The sequence below is a fragment of the Taudactylus pleione genome, unplaced genomic scaffold (assembly GCF_031769625.1).
Source record: "Taudactylus pleione unplaced genomic scaffold, aTauple2 ptg000386l, whole genome shotgun sequence".
NCBI lineage: Eukaryota > Metazoa > Chordata > Amphibia > Anura > Myobatrachidae > Taudactylus > Taudactylus pleione.
Window position 1 is genome coordinate 20,797,501 of NW_028284787.1, and position 23,251 is coordinate 20,820,751.

At 42.8% G+C, this 23,251-nt stretch overlaps 1 protein-coding gene across 1 annotated transcript in view; it reads right to left on the reverse strand.

Annotated features, from left to right (window-relative positions):
* The window catches only part of EPB41L4B (erythrocyte membrane protein band 4.1 like 4B), a 316,007-nt gene that overhangs the window by 47,429 nt on the left and 245,327 nt on the right, over positions 1-23,251 (reverse strand). Inside the window, exons 9-11 of the mRNA XM_088445740.1 lie at positions 14,727-14,815; positions 4,797-4,866; positions 4,533-4,702 (exon numbers count right to left, since the gene is read on the reverse strand). Coding sequence (XP_088301866.1) covers positions 4,533-4,702; positions 4,797-4,866; positions 14,727-14,815 — 329 coding nt within the window. The remainder of the gene's footprint in view (positions 1-4,532; positions 4,703-4,796; positions 4,867-14,726; positions 14,816-23,251) is intronic.

The following is a 23,251-nucleotide window of genomic DNA, read 5'->3' on the forward strand; positions in this document are numbered from 1 at the left end:
TACCTTATGTAAAGGTGGAATAAGTAGGGGTAGGGACGTTAACCACCTAGGAACATCCTCCCTTATACGGCACCTGCAGCGCATTCATAATAAGTTACTGTCAAGTTCAGAAACTTTGGCTAAGACCGTAAGCAGTCCAGGGACACCTAAATCCAATTGTCCTGTTGTATCCAAGCGCCTGCAAACCACACTGTCAACTCCCTCCTCGTCAATTTCCTCCTTAGTCAGGATCGGAAGTAGTCCTGCAGGCCATGTCACTGGCATGACTGACTCTCCTATCCGGGATTCCTCCGGAGGATCCTGCATTGCTACGCCTCCTGCTGCCGCTGCTGCTGTTGCTGCTGCAGGGAGTCGTTCATCATCCCAGAGAGGAAGTAGGAAAACCACTACTTTTACTAAACAATTGACCCTCCAACAGTCCTTAGCGAGGAGGATGAAGTACGACAGCAGTCATCCTGAAGCAAAACGTATAACTGAGGCCTTGACTGCTATGTTGGTGTTAGACGTGCGTCCGGTATCCGCCATTAGTGCAGTGGGATTTAGACAATTGCTGGAGGTAGTGTGTCCCCAGTTCCAAATCCCGTCTAGATTCCACTTCACTAGGCAGGCGATACCGAGACTGTACAGACACGTCAGAAAAAGTGTCCTCAGTGTCCTGAAAAATGCCGTTGTACCCAATGTCCACTTAGCCACGGACATGTGGACAAGTGGAACAGGGCAGACTAAGGACTATATGACTGTGACAGCCCACTGGGTAGATGTATCACCTTATGCAGCAACAGCAGCAGCGTCACCAGTCGCAGCATCTCAGAAACGCCAGCTCGTTCCAAGGCAGGCTACGCTGTGTATCACCGGTTTCAGTAAGAGGCACACCGCCGACAACCTCTTAGAGAAACTGAGGGAAATCATCGCCCAGTGGCTTACCCCACTTAGACTCTCCTGGGGATTTGTGATATCTGACAACGCCACCAATATTGTGCGGGCATTACATCTGGGCAAATTCCAGCACGTCCCATGTTTTGCTCACACAATAAACTTGGTGGTGCAGAATTTTCTGAAAAGCGACAGGGGCGTGCAGGAGACGCTTTGGGTGGCCCGAAAAATTTCAGGCCATTTTCGCCATTCAGCGACTGCGTGCCGAAGACTGGAGCGCCAGCAAACACTCTTGAACCTGCCCCACCATCACCTGAAGCAAGAGGTTGTGACGCGGTGGAACTCAACCCTCTATATGCTTCAGAGGATGGAGGAGCAGCAAAAGGCCATTCAAGCTTATACATCCACCTATGACATAGGCAAAGGAGGGGGTATGCACCTGACTCAAGCGCAGTGGAGAATGATTTCCGTGTTGTGCAAGGTTCTCCAGCCCTTCGAACTTGCCACACGTGAAGTCAGTTCAGACACTGCCAGCTTGAGTCAGGTCATTCCCCTCATCAGGCTTTTGCAGAAGCAGCTGGAGAAAGTGAAGGAGGAGCTAAGACGGAGCGATTCCGCTCGGCATGTGGGACTTGTGGATGAAGCCCTTCATTCGCTTTGCCAGGATTCCAGGGTGGTCAATCTGTTGAAATCAGACCACTACATTTTGGCCACCGTGCTCGATCCTAGGTTTAAAGCCTATGTGGTGTCTCTCTTTCCGGCCGACACAAGCCTGCAGAGGTGCAAAGACCTGCTGGTGAACACACTGTCAGCTGAAGCGGAACGTGACACGTCAACAGCTCCTTCTTCATTTTCTCCTGCAACTGGGGCTGCCAGGAAAAAACTTAGGTATCCTAAGCAACCCGCTGGCGGTAATGCAGGGCAGGCAGGACCAAGTTTGGACATCTGGTCCGGACTGAAGGACCTGGCAACAATTTCTACTGTCACTGCATATGATACTGTCACCATTGACAGAATGGTGGAGGATTACATCGGTGACAGCATCCAAGTAGGCATGTCAGACAGTCCATACCTGTACTGGCAGGAAAAAGAGGCAATTTGGAGGCCCCTGTACAAACTGGCTCTATTTTACCTGAGTTGCCCCCCCTCCAGTGTGTACTCCGAAAGAGTGTTTAGTGCAGCCGGGAACCTTGTCAGCGAAAGGCGTAGGAGGTTGCTTCCACAGAATGTGGAGAAGATGATGTTCATCAAAATGAATTATCAGCTCTTCCAGGGAGACCAGCCTCCAGAACGTACAGAGGGACCTGTGGTGGTGGATTCAAGTGGGGACGAGTTAATACTTTGTGAGGATGAGGATGTACACACTGAAGAGGGTGAGGAATCGGTGGATGAGGAGGATGACATCTTGCCTCCGTAGAGCCAGTTTGTGCAGGGACACATTAATTGCCAGCTTGTTTTGTAGGGGCCCAAACGAACCAATAATTTCAGCCACAGTTGTGTGGCAGACCCTGGCGCTGAAATGATTGGTTTGTTAAAGTGTGCATGTCCTGTTTATACAACATAAGGGTGGGTGGGAGGGCCCAAGGACAATTCCATCTTGCACCTCTTTTTTTTCTTTGCATTATGTACAGTTTGGGGCCTAGTTTTTCAAACTGCCATCCTGTCTGCCACTGCAGTATCACGCCTAGATGGGTCACGTGTTTGTGCCGCCCACTCGTGTCGCTTAGCATAGTCATCCAGCTACCTCGGTGCAACCTTTTGGACATAAAAACACTATTGTGAGGTGTGAGGTGTTCAGAATAGACTGGAAATGAGTGGAAATTAAGGTTATTGAGGTTAATAATAGCATAGGAGCAGAAAAACCTACAAATTCTGTGATTTTAGCTGTTTTTATGCTTTTTTAAAAAAAAATACAGATCCAAAACACAAAACCCAGAACCCAAAACACGGAAGGGTGGTTTTGGCAAAACCAATCCAGATCCAAAACACGAAGAAAGATCCAGATCCAAAACCAAAACACGAAAAGTGGCCGGTGCACACCCCTAATATATATATATATAGTCATTAACGTCCTGCACTCACACCTTAGAAGGTCCTTTTTTACTAGGGTGCTCATCTTTGGGCTTAAGCCAAATATTCATACATTCAAATGTGCTACATACCAAAGTGCATAGACACAAGGGCAATCACCAGATTTCTTAAAAAACCGTGTTCATGAGTTTATTTCCCATCAGTGCAAACAAATCATTCCAGGTTGAATTCAAGTAACTCCAACGTTTCGGTCTAGAAACAGACCTTTTCAAAGGCTTGCAATCCATGTTTAAATACATTTAAACTCACAAAAGATCAATTCAACCGTCCAATACAGCAACCATCACAAGATGGTTGCTGGATCAGGTAATTTTTAATTTTTTGTCTATTTATGTGTTTTGTATTACTGTATGTGTATATCCCAGACGAAGGGCTGACGCCCGAGACGTTGGATTGACGCAATAAAGCTGCTGTTTCGATCTATTATACAGTCGTGGAGTGCGCCATTATTTGTTGATTATATATATATATATATATATATATCTATATATATTTTAGAGATATGTACTGGATATATAACTCAAACACACACCTCTCCCCCCCAGATGATTCCTCCCAACATGTGCTATGATGAAGCAGGTGCCTTACCTGCAGCTGGAGGAGTGCAGTGGCTGACCGAGCACTCAAACAGCCCACGGCCCACGTAAGCTGCCTGCTTGGAGCTGTGTGCCGCCGCATCAGGCCTCCCCTACATTCTGCCATCTCCGTGGCTTCGAGGAGCTGGCAGCATATGCGCAGCAGCTCCCTTCACTGCCAGTCTGTTAGGAACTCCAATGAGACGGAGAAAAAAATCTCCGTCTCATAAAAAAAAAATACACTTGTTTAGCGGCGGGTCGGTGGCGACGGACTAATGGGCAGAAGGGGGTTTCTAGATACTAAATCCCCCCTGCCTTCGCAACTGGGATTGTGGACGGGCCCCCTCTCTGTCCGGGCCCGGCAGCCCCCCTGATGGCGGCCCTGCCCACTAAGGCTGCTTAGACATGATCTGAAAATCCACAAACCTATTGAATTTCTGCCACTCAAACTCCATTGATGGACGTGTTCCTTGTATAATACAGATATAGTATGCCATGGCACCATGTGGATAACTGCAGGTTCAGTACTCTCACAGAGTGAGATTGCGGTCACTCAAAAAATGGTGGAGCTGCTAATTCACAGAATTGTGAGCTCATTGAAATACAAACATGCAGTCTATGCAACTGAGGTCTGAACAGTTATGTGGCAAACACATCTCATTCAGTGCCCACAATCTTTCCATTCAGTCACCACAATAATCCCTCTGGGTTCCAACATCCTTATAACTCAATACATCTATCTCATTTATTATACACATTCAGCTTCCTAATTGCTAAAACTATCATACTCCATGATGCTATAACTTCCCCAATCACAAATATTTTTCAATGTTTCAGTCTTCCTAGAGAGCCTCCTTAGCCAAACATGTTTTAATAGTAACTGCACAGCAATTATAGTAAGTACTCACAATTTTCTCCACATCAGTTAAAAAAATAGACATCAATCATAATTATTTTAAATGTGTTCTCAAAATAGCATGAACAATGTTTTACCTGAACCTGAATCTTGATCCTAATCTAATAAATTCAGGTCGAGCTGGTTTAGTATTTGCTGGGGTTCTAAGCCTGAAAAATGCATGATGCTCCACAGCACATTTCCACAAATGTTTACAGGCTTTAGAGTTATCCATTCGGAAAACGAACAAATGTTCCTGCTCTCTGCCCTACAATCAGAAACGGTGATGTCATGTGACATGATTTATTTTACTGTACTTCTTAAATGTTTGTAGTTTGTTTGCATATTTGTTTATTACTTACCTGTTCATCATCCTCTACCACCACAAGGGTTAATTTGCTTTTCTTAATGTCCATCTTGGTAATTTTAGGCCTACAATCATAAAATAAACAAAATGTTTTCCTACCACAACAGTATATGGCAGAGTTTATCAAACTCATTACAGGCCCGTTTTACGGATTTCCATGCTTGAGCCCAGATAATTAAATCAAATTGACTGAGGTAGTAAACAATAACTTTTGCTCGAGCATGGATATCCTTGAAACATGGACTGTAAGCATCATGGTGATTAAACATCAGTGACATTAGCCTAAAGACTTTTATTTAATGTAATCAAGTTACATCACAAAACTGCAGTTTATAAATAAATAAATCCCTCTTTTTGATCCTTACCTACACTATCTATATCTCAACATAGTTGTATTTTACGTGTACATACTGTAATTCATTCTAGAACTTTCAGCAGCAAGCTGTGTGTCAGGTCAATGTGGGGTGTGGATCATTAAGTCTACAGTAAAAAGGTAAAGGCAATAGGTCGACAGAGTCTGAAGGTTTACACGCTAAATGCAGGCATGATAAAGGCAGACTAGTAAGAAGGTCGACAGGGTCACTAGGTCGACACACTAAAGGTCGACAGGTACAAACAGTCGACATGGTCATTAGGTTGACACACAAATGGTCGACATCTTTTTTTTTTCTAGCCCTAATCTTCACCCTAACCGTTCCCTTGGTGCCTAATCCTAACAGTAGGAGTAAGTGCCTAACCCAAACCCCCCCAAAAAATGTGTCAACCATTTGTGTGTTGACCTAATGACCATGTCGATCTTTTGTACCTGTCACCCTACTTACTAGGTGACCTTTAGTGTGTTGACCTTCAGACCCTGTCGACCTTCCATTGTCTATCCAAACATTGTCCTAATGAAGTCCTAAGGTATGTCCTAATGACCGGATACAGTCAGTCAATGTGTGTCTGCTAAAATGTGACTGTTTGCATAGTTATAATGCAAACAAATGTGTGTCTGTTTACTCTAATCTTAGGAGTAACTACTGTATCAGCAATCCAATATTTAAAAATAATTAGGCAGGACAATTTATAAATGCCTTTGCCAACAAGATAACTAAATTAATTTAGTTGAGAATAGTAAAGTAAATTGAAAAAAATAGTTTAATAAAATGTTATCATAAAAACAAAGGTCACGCACTTGACAATAGTGTAAAAAATAGTAAATGATTAAAAACCAATATAATCACAATAAATATCTTTTTTTTTTTTTTTTTTATAAAGTGTGTATGTTTGTTGGTAGTGCTCCCAGGAGTGGAATATCAGACTACTCAAAAGTATAGAGGTTTGCAAAGAGGCAGGGAAAGAAATACTCCTATGCTGGACACACCTTATAATAATAAACTGTATATATGATGCAGTGCTCGAAGTGTGCTGGTATGAAACAGCATGTCATACCGGTACTTCATTCAGCACCCGGCACTGGGACTAACACTGTCCCAGTGATGTCTGTTTAGATGGGTATTGAGTGCTGCAGAGGGGAGGGGAGGTGAGTGTTAGGGAGGAGAGGGGAGTGCTAAATTGAGGTGAGTGCTGGGGGAGGGTAGGTGGTGAGTGCTGGGGTGGGGGGAGGTGTGAGCAAAGGTGAGCGGTGGAGTGAGGAGAGGTTAGTGCTGTAGTAAAGAGAGGTGAGTGATGCAGTAAGGGGAAGTGTGAGGAGAGGTGAGTACTGCAAAGAGATGCGATAAGACATGTGAGGAGAGGTGAATGCTGCGTTGAGGAGAGATGAGTGGGCAATTAGGGGAGGTGAGGTGAGTGTTGCAGTGAGGGGAGGAGAGGTGTGATGCTGGGAGAGGAGCAGAGAGGGAGGAAAGAAGATCTCCCGAGGAAAAAAAGGAAGAGCCGGCCACGGAAGAATTGGAAGCGCCGCTCACCAGGAGGGGCCAGCAGCAAGAAGCTGAGGACCAATAAACTAAGAAGCAAGAAGCTGAGGACTGGAGAGTGCTGCAGTGGTGGAAAGAAAAATAGTTAATAGAAGATCCCTACTGCAGCCCCTACCATGGTACATGGCTCTGACCACCATCACTTATTTAACCCTCCCTAGACCACCAGGGTTGTTGGGCACTAGGCCCGTGGGCCGTATTTCTTTTGTGCTTCTTCGCAACCCCTTGGACACACCCACTGACAAAGTCCTTCATGTGATGAAATGCGTTTGGAGTGCCTAGGACGGTGATGTGTACCAGCACTGTGCACGAGAATCTCCATGAACTCCATGGCGAGACATCCATTGCACTGACGGCGGCTGCTGAAAACAACTCCCGCTGGGGATCCGAGTCAATGTTTGGCATAGAGCTGAAATAGCGGTGAAGGGTAGTGTCTGGAGTGACGGGCAATCCACAGGCTATTTAGCTTTTGTCGAAAGCTGATTAATATTTACTAGAAAATATATATATATATATATATATATATATACACACACACACACACACACATACACACAGTATGTATACAGTTTATATACAGTACCAGTCAAAAGTTTGGACACACCTTCTCATTCAATGGTTTTTGTTGATTTAAATTATTATTATTATGTTGTAAGCAAAAAAGTGTTAAACACATCAAAATATGTTTTTTATATTTTAGATTCCTCAAAGTAGCCCCCTTTTGCTTTGATGACAGCTTGGCACACTCATGGCATTCTCTCAATCAGCTTCATGAGGTAGTCTCCTGGAATGGTTTTCCAACAGTCTTGAAGGAGTTCCCAGAAGTGCTGAGGACTTGTTGGCTGCTTTTTCTTCACTCTGTGGTCCAACTCATCCTAAACCAGCTCAATTGGGTTTAGGTCGGGGAATTGTGGAGACCAGGGCATCTGAGGCAGCTCTCCGTCACTTTTCTTCTTGGTCAAGTAGCCCTTACATAGTCTGGAGGTGTGTTTGGGGTCATTGTCTTGTTGAAAAATAAATGATGGTCCGAGTAAGCGCAAACCAGATGGGATGGCATGGCGCTGCAGAATGCTGTGGTAGCCATGCTGGCTAAGTGTGCCTTGAATCTTGAATAAATCACTAACAGTGTCACCAGCAAAGCAACCCTACACCAGCACACCACATTCTCCATGCTTCACAGTGGGAACCACACATGCAGAAACCAGCCGCTCACCTTCTCTGCGTGTCACAAAGACATGGCAGTTGGAACCAAAAATCTAAAATTTGGACTCATCAGACCAAAGAACAGATTTCCACTGCTCTAATGTCCATTCCTTGTGTTTCTTGGCCCAAACAATTCACTTCTTCTTGTTGTTCATCCTCAGTAGTGGCTTCTTCAAAGCAATACGACCATGAAGGCCTGATTCACGTAGTCTCCTCAGAACAGCTGATGTTGAGATTTGTCTAATACTTGAACTCTGTGAAGACTTTATGTGGTCTCTAATCTGAGGTGCTGTTGAATAGTGGTTTCTGAGGCTGGAAACTCTAATGAACTTATCCTCTACAGCAGAGGTAACTCTTGGTCTTCCTTTCCTGGGTCGGTCCTCATAAGAGCCAGTTTCATCATAGCGTTGATGGTTTTTGCAACTGCACTTGAGGATACATTCAAAGTTCTTGAAATTTTCCATATCGACTGACCTTCATATCTTAAAGTAATGATGGACTGTCATTTCTCTTTACTGAATTGAGTGGTTGGTGCCATAATATGGATTACCACAGTAGTCAAATAGTTGTTTCCACTATGCACAACACAAGTGATGGTCTCAAACACAGGTAATTCCACAGATTGCAATACCAACAGATAATCTGGTGCAGAAAATACCTGTTGAAAACTTTCTCATAAATAAGTTATAAATGAGGTTTGCAGCAAAAGACTAGACAAACTCTGTGTAGGTTTGCAAAAGATATAACAATGGACAAAGAAAATAGTCTGCGCTACCTCCAAAATATGTTCTATTAAAACAAAGCAAAATATCTACATAATCAAATTGAGACCAATGTATTAAAGATCTCTAAAATATTTAATCATCTACCTAATATATAATAATTTTGGAAAAGTACAGTGGCGTCCCTCCCCACGGTGACACCCGGTGCGGGGAGGGACGCCATGCGCGCGGCACCTGCCGAAATGGGGGTGTGGGCTTTGGGAGGGTGTGTGTCGGGGGCGTGGCCTCGCATGTCGGGCCTTCGGGAGGGGCGTGGCCTCGCGGCGCAAACCCGGCCCGTGGCCGTGGTTAACAAAATGATACATTAGGTATCAATGGGGTCACGGTGGTGCCGGCGGGGGGTGCAGGAGGTGCGGGCATGGGCAGTGCCGTCTCCCTCACTGACAGGAGCCGAGAGCTGCACTTAATGCTATAGTGCAGCACCCGGCTCCTGTCACTGAGGGGGATCCTGCACCTTGGTGTCACCCCTCGGCGGGTGACACCCGGGTGCGGGCCGCACCCCCCGCACCCGCCTTGTGACGCCACTGGATAAGTACAATATATTAATAGATATCTTCCACTATAAAATCAAATATTGTCAATGACATAGTATCAAGCTGTTTAATAACATAATGAAACAGTGTTGCATATAGATGTTGCAAATCACCTGAGTCCATAAATCATTAGAGCGCGTATAAGGCTGTTAATAGGTTTAGGCTCATATATAATGCTAGCACACTTATCACCTGTTGTCAATTGTATTTGAAAGATGCCGCTGGCTATGGCATATAATACACTGTGTCCGGACACAGGTAAGGCAAAAATGACAGATAGTTCATCCAGGGATATCTCATATAATAAAATAAACCACCTGCCTGGTGGATATTCCACAGTGTCTTAGACAAATAGAAATCAGTCTGCTCAGCCAAGCAAATATCACAACCGTATGTGGACCGTGTATCTCCGGTGCCCAAACAGCATTAAATTCAAATGTCCCTGGCCGTACTCACGGTTGATGAATATAACGTAGTGGGGGCCCCCTAAAGTATACTCTTCAAGGTCCGGAATAATGTCTAATCAGCCGGGGAATCCAGGTACCAAGTACTGTGAACCAGCACGCTTTTGGAGATATGCCGTGGTCACTAATCTATGCGGCGTGAGTCTGGTGCAACTTTGCAACAGTGTATCCAGAGTGTAAGGCGAGCGTCCCGCCTAACGTGTTTCGTCACACACCATGTGACTTCAAAAAAGTCACATGGTGTGTGACAAGACGCGTTATTTAACAGGTTGATACTATGTCATTGACAATATTTGATTTTCTATTGGGTGATCTCTAGTAATATATTGTACTTATCCGATGTTATTATATATTAGGTAGATCATTAAATATTTTATAGATCTTTAAAACATCTGTCTCAATTTGATTATGTTGATATTTTACACCTGTTAATTCAAAACCATTCCAGGAGACTACCTCATGAAGCTGATTGAGAGAATACCAAGAGTGTGCAAAGCTGTCATCCAAACAAAAGGGGGCTACTTTGAGGAATCTAAAATATAAAACATATTATGATTTGTTTAACACTTTTTTTGCTTACAACAAAATTCCATATGTGTTCTTTCATAGTTTTGATATCTTCAGTATTAATCTATTTTGAAAATTATTTAAATCAACAAAAACCATTGAATGAGAAGTGTGTCCAAACTTTTGATTTTTACTGTATATACATATATACACACATACACACACACACACATATATATGTATATATATTTTGTGATGATATTGGTTTCTAATAATTTACTATTCTTTACTCTAGTGTGTAGTGCGGGACCACCTCCCTTTGTTTGTATGATAATGTAGGAAGCATTGAAATACACATTTTACAATAAATAAGAATTCTCTTTTGTGCATTAAATGCAATAGACAGGGGGCCTAAATGCATGTCTATTCTGCCTGATGTAAGACCACACATCTGACTCTACAGATTCTTCAATAAGTGTGTGAGATTAAATAACAAATAAAACACACCATAGTATCTATGGCAGTGTTTCCCAAACTCGGTCAGACTTTTAGGATATTCATGGTTAATCACATATGTATAAATTAAAAAGACTTCGGTACTAATTAAAACACCTGTGCTAAAGCATGGAAATCCTTAAAACCTGTACTGTTAAGGCGTGTGATATTTTACTGACATTCAAAGTGTCGACATGAGGATGTTGACATGGTCCACGTTGACATTCATCATGTTGACACTGAGTAAAATGTCGACAAAACGTTCCTGGTAGTCCATTGGTGACATACCTTGTCTGGCAGGTCTGGCCCCTCCAAGCGGTCCGGCGGCCAGCTGTTGAAGACTTCCAGTTCAACCTGCGGAGCTTTCGGTGGTGAGTATCATTAACTGCGTAACCTTAACCTTCTGCTGCCGAACCTAACCCTCAGGTCCTTGCAGGATGTTGACATTTCACATGTCATCATTGTGAAATTTAAATGGCAAAAAAAGATAGAATCTGCACTAGGTAGAATAATCATCTTGAGGTAGATTGTATCTCAAAACCAATGTGATAGCTGTTATTTATATTACATTTTAAAATAGCTATTAGCCATTTCACAGTAGAAACACATCTTTTTCTCTGCCAGAAGATTGTCATGCTCACTCTCTCATCTATTATCCTATGCAGATTGTAAGACATAGACAGCAGAAGTGAGAGGACAGATACACTTCTGGCACTATTCTTGCTTGCAATTATGCTTAATTTATGATACTAAAAGGAATACAAACCATGATTGTATGATTATTATTTAAACAGTATTTGAAAAAACAATTGGATGAACTAAATACGATTGGGGGGATCTTATTCCCAAAACTATCGTCTTTCTTTATAACAGATATCCTTGGAATGTGCACGATATTATTAACCTGCATCTATGTAAATGATGATCTGAATATGACCACAGGAATTTCTGGCCCAATACTGTAATTTTCTTTAACAGGAGATCTGTTTGAATGTGTATGATACTATAATACTGCAGCTATCTCATAACTCTACAGGTTACATAAACTACTTGTTTATGCTATTTGCGCATTTCTTTGAATACCAATTGTTTGATTTCCTCTGTGGGAATTTCTTTCCCAATATTGTCATCCCTTATTACAGGAGAGGTTACAAAAATATGTAAATATCACATATATGTACCTATGTTTAAAGAATTATTTGAATATGATGGTTGAAATTTTCATCCCATTTGTGTCATTCTTCATTACAAGAGGTGTTTTGGAATGTGCATGATACTGTGACTTTGCATTTATTTAAAGTAATAACTTTACAAGCTATATAACCTATTTTGTCTAGAGTAATTGTGCGTCTACTTGAAAAACAAATTGTTAGATTACCTATGTGGGGATATTCTCCTAATACTGTTTTTTCAATCTTTACTTTTTAGCCTATATTGTGGTGTATACTTATAGATAATGGGTAGGTCTGCATTATCATAAAGCAATAGTTTACCCTTGCAAGCACTACTATATATACACTCAGGCTTGGACTGGGCCGCCGGGGATTCGGGTAATTTCCCGGTGGGCCCTCCTGCTTTGAAGCTCCACCCACTTTAACATGGGGGCGGGCCATGCATCAGGGGGTTACAGGCAGCACGGGCCTCCTCCTGCGCACCGGAAGCAGCGGGCACCCCGCCTCCCCTCCTGAGCGCCGGCAGCAGTGGACTCCTCTCCCATCCTGAGCGCCGGCAGCAGTGGACACCTCTCCCCTCCTGAGTGCTGATAGTAGCCAGCACTCGTTATCTGCTGCGGGATGCCTCCAATATATATGTCCCCCATCTAAGCGCCTGCAATAGCGCCCACCCTTTCTAAGCAGTGGGCCACGTACATCCCCCTAAACATGATGTTACATCGAGAACAGCCCTCCCCATCTTGAGGGCTGGTAGTGGGCCACCCGCCCGTCCTGGGCACCGGAAGCAGCGGGCCCCCCCACCCATCCTGAGCGCTGACAGCAGTAGGCCCCCCACCTGTCCTGAGTGCCAGCAGCAGCGGGCCCCCCTCCCCTCCTGAGCACCAGCAGCAGCGGGCCCCCTCCCCTCCTACACTCCAGCAGCAGCCAGCACCCAACAGGTGGCAGCTCCATACAGCTATTTTGGCCAGGGAGCTGCTCCTGCGCTTCTCTATGCTGCGGGATGCATCCAATATACTGGTTCCTGATTACTGATTGGTGGGACAGCAACTGGGACTGGTAAGTGAATATTACTAATATACTGTACATGCAGACTGACTGACTAATGTAGCTTTAATTATGGACATGTGCTTATCCCACCACTCAACATTAGAGCTTATGCTGTGCCCATATTAAACCTGGGCTTTTAAATTCCATGTGGCCATCATCTAATGTGTACCTATCAACACACAGCCTGGTGTTGCAGTCAAACTGTGGACCCAGTATCCAGGTATCAATTGAGGCTCTGATCTCTACACCCCACTGATCCCTGCACATGTCTGTTACCCACACTCTTCTGACCCCTACACAAATATGATTCCTGCACTACTCTGACCCCTACACTACTATCATCAGCACCGCCAGCAGTGGGTCCAGTCATCAGCGTCAGAATGAGGGGTGGTAGTTGGAGGGATAAGATCTCATCTCTCTGAGGGGCCCCCAGACCAGCTGTACTTCTTTCCTCTCCATATGACCCATCTAGCTTCTCCTACCACTTCCATTGGTCAGACATTTAATGTGCATGCACTGTAAACCCCTAAGGTCAGGCGCAGTGTGTCTCTAGGCCCTAAGGACACTCATAGTGTGTATATTCTGTCCCTTCACCAGCTGTCCCACTGCTCATCTTCCCTAGCTGTCCCTTTGCCCCTCTCCCTGGGTGTTCTTTTGTTCCCTTCCCAAGCTGTCCCTCTGCCCGCCTTCCCCAGCTGTCCCTCTGCCAGCCTTTCCCAGCTGCCTTCTGCCCGCCTACCCTGGTTGTCCCTCTGCCCACCTACCCCAACTGTCCCTCTGCCCACCTACCCCAGCTACCCCTCTGCCAACTTCCTCAGCTGTTCCTCTGCCCGCCTTCCTCGCTGTCCCTCTTCCAGCCTTCCTTGGATGTCCCTCTGCCCGGCTTCTACGACTGTCCCTCTGCCACTTTTCCCACCTGCCCCTCTGCCACTTTTCCCACCTGTCCCTATGCCACTTTACACATTATTATCATTAAACTAAAGGCGGCACAGATACTTATTTGTATTATTATTATTATTATTCTAATAATGCAACTGATTATTATTAGACTAAAGGGGGCACAGATAACATGTGTTAGACTAAATGCATAATATTATGTTGTTTTCTTTGTGGGACGGTCGTGCCCCTCCCGTTAATGACCACACCTACCTAATGGTTGGTCACACCCCTTTGGTGGGCCCCTGCCTCTGCATTTCCCTGGTGGGCCTTTAATGACCCAGTCCGACACTGTATACACTCCATACTGTAATATATTAGAACATATTTTGGAGATAAATTGATTTGATTACTCAAACGCAGGGATATAGACACATATTTGTAGGTCAGCCGTTGTTTTCACTTATAATTTATATATGTGATTTACAAACAGCATTAGAGTAAGTCATAAGGAAATCCTTAAAAATTTTCAAAGCTCGCTGATAATGACATTATCATTCAGACACAAGAAAAAGATTTAATACAATTTTAAATCTTGGTCTTAAACTATATATACCCAAAGTAATACAACTCAAATAATTTTAGAGGTGCTTCTGTTTGCAAACATAGGATACAAGTGACATTGTGAACATGCCAACATTTTACAGATGCTGACATTCATAACAGTCGACACTATGACTGCATCCCGTCGAACATATAGTGCTGCAGAAGACATCTCTAAATAATATGATCATTCCATTCACTGCTTGTAAAAGCACGTATCACCATGACATTTGGAGTTTTGACACTTTAGTAAATTTGCCTTCTAAATTTGGAAATGGAAATGCGATCTAAACAGAGGGCAGTATTTCAAATAGAGGAGAGCCTTACCAGAAGAATAAGCCTATTTTGTTTGAACCTTCAAATATTAATATGCCTGTTGGGGTTAGTCCAAGTGCATAGTCACAACCATCTTTGCCCTGAAACAAAAAAAAGCAAATAAATTAAAATAAAAAACTTTAACCTATAAAAAAAAACCTAGATTTCATAACAAAATCAACAAATTGTACTAGGATAAATGTATTCTGTCGTTACAGATACTGTCAATTTTAACACCAAAGGTGAGCTGTCCTAAGAGTCTGTCAATAGCTCCTTTGTGTGGTACCCTCGAAGATTATTTATTTTGTCACATAAGATATTTTTTTTTACAATTTTAATCTCTAAGAGGGACCCTGTAGTTCTCCATTACCCCACTATATATGTGATGTAAAGTGGATCTAACAACAATAACACACACTAAAAACAAAATATAGTGTTCAACTTCTTTTCAATGACCATGAAATTACTACACTCTGTACGAATAAAAGAAAACAGATACATTATTTGCAATACTGATCTGAAGACACGGGGCCTTAGGACCTAGATGTTTAAAGGACACAAGAATAGAACTCATGGAAACATCATACCATACTAGTTAGCAGCCCATCAAAATGATGGGACATTGTTGCACCAGTGAAAGCCCCTTTTGAGCACTTAAACGGGTCACTTTTGCGGAAATTTCTGCGCACCAGCTCGGGGGGCTCTGACAGAAATGTCAGCACCAGCAGCTGCGCTGTGAGTAGAAATGTCTACATACCCTCCAACATTTCACAGTACAAAACCGGTACAGGGGTGTGGCCACAGGTAAAGGGATGTGGCCAAATTGGACTTGCACTGGGGGCTGGAGGCAGCTGGCACTGGCTGGTTACGGTTATAATGTTAGTGTGCACTGTGAAGTTCATCACTATATATCACTGGAGGCTAGCCGGCACTAGATGGTTACTGTACTGTTACATACTGTAGCAACAGTAAATGAGCCAGTACTGGTTGGCACCCTGCCCCCAGTGATATATATAGAGATAAACATCAAAGTGCACACTAACAGTAAACAGCCAGCTGTCTTACTACACACAGAGCCTGCAGACAGTCATGGAAGGACGGGTGGAAGAGCCACCTGTCAGTGTCTCTGAGCAGCGCTGTGGGAGTCCGTGTCCCTGCAGTACTGCTAAGAAATCCAGAACCTGGTACAAAATGTTACAGTGCTGTTTGCTGGTACAGACCATAATAAAACCGGTACAGTTGGAGGACATGACATCAGCGGCGCCTCCTGTGCATGCCCGAACAAGGAAACAATTGAATTGCTCCATCAGATACCATAATGGCCACCAGCGCGCAACACACTTAAATTCCCCTATAGAGGTGAGGAGCAGCATTAGCCTTTAATAATATATATATATATATATATATATAATATATATATATACATACACAGTCAGGTGCATAAATATTGGGACATTGACAGAATTTTCATATTTTGGCCTCTATTCACCACCACAATGGCTTTGAAATGAAACAAACAAGATGTGCTTTAACTGCAGACTTTCAGATTTAATTTGAGGGTAATTACATCCAAATCAGGTGAACGGTGTAGGAATTACAACGGTTTCTATATGTGCCTCCCACTTTTTAAGGGACCGAAAGTAATGGGACAAACTAAACAATCCTAAATCTAACTTTCACTTTTTATTACTTTGTTGCAAATCCTTTGCAGGCAATTACAGCCTGAAGTCTGGAACGCATAGACATCACCAGACGCTGGGTTTCATCCCTGGTGATGCTCTGCCAGGCCTCTACTGCAAATGTCTTCAGTTCCTGCTTGTTCTTGGGGAATTTTCCCTTCAGTTTTGTCTTCATCAAGTGAAATGCATGCTCAATCGGATTCAGGTCAGGGGATTGACTTGGCCATTGCATAACATTCCACTTTTTAGCCTTAAAAAACTCTTTGGTTGCTTTTGCAGTATGCTTCGGGTCATTGTCCATCTGCACTGTGAAGCGCCGTCCAATGAGTTCTGAAGCATTTGACTGAATATGAGCATATAATATTGCCTGAAACACTTCAGAATTCATTCTGCTGCATTTTCTCAGCAGTCACATCATCAATAAATACAAGGGAACCAGTTCCATTGGCAGCCATACGTGCCCACGCCATGACACTACCACCACCATGCTTAACTGATGAGGTGGTATGTTTTGGATCATGAGCAGTTCCTTTCCTTATCCATACTCTTCTCTTCCCATCACTCTGGTACAAGTTGATCTTTGTCTCATCTGTCCATAGGATGTTGTTCCAGAACTGTAATGGCTTTTTTAGATGTTGTTTGGCAAACTCTAATCTGGTCTTCCTGTTTTTGTGGCTCACCAATGGTTTACATCTTTTGGTGAACCCTCTATATTCACTCTTGTGAAGTCTTCTCTTGATTGTTGACTTTGATAAATATACACTTACCTCCTGGCGAGTGTTCTTGATTTGGCCAACTGTTGTGAAGGGGTTTTTCTTCACCAGGGAAATAATTCTTCTGTCACCCACCACAGTTGTTTTCCGTGGTCTTCCGGGTCTTTTGGTGTTGCTGAGCTCTCCGGGGCATTCTATCTTTTTAAGAATGTTCCAAACAGTTGATTTGGCCACACCTAATGTTTTTATTATCTCTCTGATGGGTTTGTTTTGATTTTTCAGCCCAATGATGGCTTGCTTCACTGATAGTGACAGCTCTTTGGATCTCATATTGAGAGTCGACAGAAACTGATTCCAAATGCAAATGTCACACCTATAATCAACTCCAGATCTTTTACCTACTTAATTGATAATGAAATAACGAGGGAATAGCGCACACCTGTCCATGAAATAGCTTTTGAGTTGATAGTCCCATTACTTTTGGCCCCTTTAAAAGTGGGAGGCACATATAGAAACCGTTGTAATTCCTACACCGTTCACCTGATTGGGATGTAATTACCCTCAAATTAAATCTGAAAGTCTGCACACTCAAACCTGACACTGCAGTTAAAGCACATCTTGTTTGTTTCATTTCAAAGCCATTGTGGTGGTGAATAGAGGCCAAAATATGAAAATTCTGTCAATGTCCCAATATTTATGCACCTGACTGTATGTATATATACAAAGGTCCTGGTAGGACCGAAACGTCGATTTCATCATGCTATATATGTGAGTTATTAAAGATTCCTTCTACTGAATGGTGAGTGCCTATTCTCTCTTCCTTATGCTTTGGACTTTGCTGTCTCTAAATAGAGCACCCCACATGGTGAACTTGATGCTATGAGTGCAGCTCATTGGATTAATTGGATATTTGGGTGTTGATATACACCTTCAAGCTAGCACCTGGAACTACATTGGATTGTTGCTTCAATTGCATTGCTGGTTCTTGTTTTTCTTTCTCCACAATGGACCCCTGATGCACACAGACCTACGCATGGATGGATTGGTTTTTTTGAGAGTATATATATAATTTTTTTGTATATGTATCTCTTTATATTTTTCTTTATTTTTTTATTATTTATTTATTTTATTTTGTTCTTGAATGATTTTGGTTTTTCTTGATGTTCTATATTTTCATGTGCTGACATTGCTGGTACTATTTTTTGCATTGAGATCGTGCCATTCGATTAACCTTTATATGTATTTGTGCTGTGTTATATGTTGTATGTCATGATGGGGTGGTAGTCTGATATCTAATTTGTCAGTTTGCATTTGTTGGTGATCATCCGGTTGATACCCAATATATTATATAATATTTGTTGATTGTGTACTGGCGTTGTTTGATATGACTAGTGAGGGTGGACATATGCTGGATGATGCCACATGGGAATTGGCACAAAATACATTTGTTTCACTCACGGATGACGATGCTGATAGGGTGTTATTTGACCATGTGGAGTTTGCGAAACTCCCTGATGAATCAAGTGTTGACTTGTATCATAAGTTGTTAAGACTCAAAAAAAGAGAGGTCGATTTAACTCTGCACGGTCAATTCCTCTCTGATTATTACCGTAACAAAAGAATACCTAGGGGATTTAGAGTGAGCAATACCCCCACCATTGGGCGCAACAATTTGGCGTTTTGTACCAAATGGTGTGGGATATTGAACAAATGTTCCCTTGATCTAATTTTATTAGTTATTGAAGAGGTGGGGACAAGAACAGGTCAATAATTACCAGAGGGACCTTATCACATTTAAACATAAAAAACTGATGACTGTTAACGCCGACTATACTAACCACCAAGTGTATCGGTGGTTAAGAGGTGATAGTACCACCTCGCCGACAGGTTGGCGTTTCCAGATACAGATCCCCTGTCCGTTTTGACTCTTCTTCCTCTCAATCCAATTCTGAGAGTGAACCTATTCGACAACGGCCTCCGAGTGGTTCCTCTTCTTTTTTAGGCAGGGGTCAGGGAATAGGCCTAAATCGAGCCCCAGATATCCCAGTAGACGCGGTGGTAAAACCAAGAAAACAAGGGAAAGGATGGTCCAGGAAATAGATCCTGTTTATAATTTGTCCAGTAGAACTTTAACATGGGCAGAGACTGAAGTTCTAGCCCTTGGTTTATCTTTTGTCCCCACAGTGCAACATAATAGATTTAATTGGTCGATTGATCATTATAAATTTGGGCGCAAATTGCGCCTACGGGAAAATTTTTCATCCTCAAAGGATTTGACTACTATCAACATGTTTAGAAACCCCAGTGTGTTCGACCCTCAGTCAAACAACACCAGTATAAAAACTTTTTTGCGATTGGTTGAACATGACGTATCCTCTGCTAAGATCTATAAAACTTATGATAACCTAACCCAGCCCCAGAGACAAGCCCTAACTGGATTAATCCATGATGAGACAGTGGTAATACGCCAGGCCGATAAGGGTGGAGCTGTGGTGGTACAGGATTGGCATGCATACGACCGTGAGGTCCGTCGCCAGTTGAATGACACATGTACGTATGCAAAGGTTACTACTGATCCAATGTGTGGGGTTAAAAACAAGGTTGACAAGGTAGTCACTAAGGCGCTACAGTGTAGATGGATTGATGAAGGAGTAGCAATGTATTTAACGGTACCGCACCCGATATGTCCTATCATTTACTTATTGCCTAAAATCCATAAGACACTGGTCGACCCCCCAGGACGTCCGATCATTTCGGCTAGGGGTTCGGTGTTACAACCCCTGGCTATCTTTGTAGATAGTTTCCTTCAGCCACATGTGATGTGTATGGATAGTTTTTTACGTGATACTTCTGACTTTCTGGATAAAATTTTAGTCCTGAACGATATTACAGATGACATGTGGCTGGCTACTATGGACGTATCGTCCTTATACACGGTAATTCCCCATCAGGCAGGGATTGATGCTGTGAGAACCACTCTTAACAATGGCATACATGTTGGACCGCCTATTGAGTTTTTATGTGAACTGATTGAGTTAGTACTAGGTTGCAACCATTTTTGTTATGGGGGTGATTATTACATCCAATTATCTGGTACGGCGATGGGGTCGAATTTGGCCCCATCCTATGCCAATTTGTACATGCAAGCTTATGAACAGAGAAATATTTTGGGCAAATTTGGACATAAAATTATTTGTTATAAACGTTATATTGACGATCTGTTCCTTATTTGGCACGGGACAGATGTAGAGTTTTACGATATGGTTTAGATTCTCAATGCATTAGATAGTCCCATTCGATTTACTGCTGATATCAATAAGGATTGTATAAATTTTTTGGATGTGACTATCACACGTCAGGGTACCAGTCTGAGTTCTACCCTGTACCGGAAACCAACAGACCGCAACACACTTCTCCATGTGTCGAGACATCATGCGAGCAGACTCAAGGAGTCCCTTCCAATATCTCAGTTTACCCGAGTTTTACGGAATAACACTTCTCAGCAGGCTGCTGAGATACAATTAACTGATATGTGTACCAGATTCCTAGATAGAGGCTATTCACCTTCAGTTGTTGATCAATGCTTGTTGAAGGCACGACAGAGACATTTAAATATTACAACTAAAAAGGAGATAGATCCCTCACGAATGATTTATCATGCCACATGTGATTTAGCTGCTTCAACTACCGATAAGGCTATTCGACGACATTGGTCGGTTATCACTACGGATCCAGCATTTAAGAGTATGAGCAAAAGACCCCCTATGATGGCTTACCGCCGTGGTCCCAGTCTGTGACAGTTACTTATGCGGCCGATGAAACAACACATGGCGCTACAGACAAACTGGCTTTTGACTTGTCGCCCTGGCTGTTATAAATGTGTAGATTGCATTACTTGTCGTTCAATGACAATGGGGGCGTGTTTTTCTCATCCGCATAATGGCAAGAAGATAGCCATTCGCCATCGATTACATTGTTTGTCGGACTTCGTAATATATATTTTGATGTGTCCATGCGGTCTCTACTATGTAGGGATGACTACAAGACCTGTCAGGGACCGCATGGCCAATCATCGTTCTACTATTCGGGCTGCCTTACTTACCAATAAGTCCGATAAACCAGTGGCTAAACATTTTGTGGCTTGTGGACACTCTGCGGCCTCATTAAGATGTATGCTTATTGACCATGTCCCACCACCTGTACGTGGTGGGGATAGGGAGCTTCTTCTCAAAAAACGTGAGGCAATGTGGATTTTTAAACTGGATACTGTATCCCCAAAGGGCCTCAATGAATACCATCCGTATAATATCTTCTTGCGGTAATACCCATAAGCCGCTTACGACCGATGCTTTGTGGTGTGCCTTATATGGTATATGAGGATTTCGATTGCTGGAATTGATATATATTTTTTTCTTTTTTGTCTTGTTTTGCAATGTCAGCACATGGTTATTTTTTCATTCCATTTGGATTATTTGGTGATTAATAGTGACAGTCCAATATTCTGGATATTTAACCCTTTAATGTGCACTTCGGTGCCTGTTTTTATATATTTGGTGTCTAATATGTTGATTTTGTATGTTATGTGTGTCTCCATGTGGTTATCCCTTTGTTGCTTGTTGATCTAGCCACCTATAGTATTCATTGTTGAATATGGTGATGTTCAATATTCATCGATGGTTTCATCTTTGACATCGATGGTTGTTGTTGCCACTATTTTGGCAACTGTCCATTTGAATGGTTTGTGTAGCTCTGTCTTGGTAATTTAGTGTCGTTGGTCTTTTTTGTAGTAATTGTCCTAATGTAGCCTATAGTGGTGAACATCCTTGATTTAAAGTTCACTCTGATATGGGTTTGCTGCTGTGCCACGTTACTTAGTAGTTATCTATGCGATCTATCTGTTTGATTGATCTTATTCTTTCGGTGTAGTGCATTTTTTATGAGGGGATTGTCCCTATGCTAACTGTAGTTGTAATTATCTATGATAGGCCATGTAGTACATTACTGGCTTATTGTTATGCTGTGTTACCTAGCAACTGCTTAGGCGTTTGGCTGGCACTGACCTGTCACGTCACTTCCGGGGCTGGTGCGTTCCACTTGGTGGAGCGCATGCTATTTCCGGTCTTGACGCGATGCAGGCATGAACTGTATTTGTTTTGTTGACTAACACCACGCTAGCGGCTGATGCTGCATTAGCGGTATGTCTGCTTCACACAATATAGTGTTGTAAATATTCCCATAGTGCTCTGATGCAGTGTATGTGATAGTAGTTTCCTTATGTTCACTCATTGTGTTGATTGACAGGGTGGAGCTTACTAATTGATGTGGCTATATCAGCAGGCACAGGGGATAGTGTTCTGTGTGTCTTGTTGGTGGTAGCTTTGCGGCGATAGTCTCTGTCTTGACAAAGGTCCTGGTAGGACCGAAACGTCGATTTCATCATGCTATATATGTGAGTTATTAAAGATTCCTTCTACTGAATGGTGAGTGCCTATTCTATATATATATATATATACATATACATATATATATATACACACATACATACATACACACACACACATTATATATATGCACTTTATGCTGATTTTGCACTATAGCACTTTTTGTGGAACTGATTGTGGGATACTTGCCCTGTACTACATAAACATTTTTGCATTTTGAAATTGGAGTGCTGATCGTCTTTCTTGGACTGCTATTGTATATGTATGCATATATATATTTATATATATATATTGTTATATTAGGGATGAGCGGGTTCAGATTTCTGAAATCCGACTTTTCCCGCCTGACTCGGATCTGAAATCGAGGCAAATCATCATCATCCCGTCTTCTGGATCTCGCGGGTTTTGGATTCTATAAATGGTCCCTGCGTCGGGACCATTTCTCACTCCGGCTGTGGACAGTGAAGAGGGAGGGTGGGAGCTAAGGCTGGCTGGGCTGTGTTGTGCTGCTGTTGTCCATAGGGGCTGTGTCCACTCAGTCCATAGGGGCTGACTGGGCTGTGTTGTGCTTTTTTGTGTTTGTGAATTGTGTGCGCAGTAGCCGCACGTGCATCAATAAAATAACGCCAAGCGTGCGCTTGTGTCATAAGTAAAGGGCCGGCTGGCTTGACCGTTAAAGGGTGCTGTAACCCCCAAAGTACACT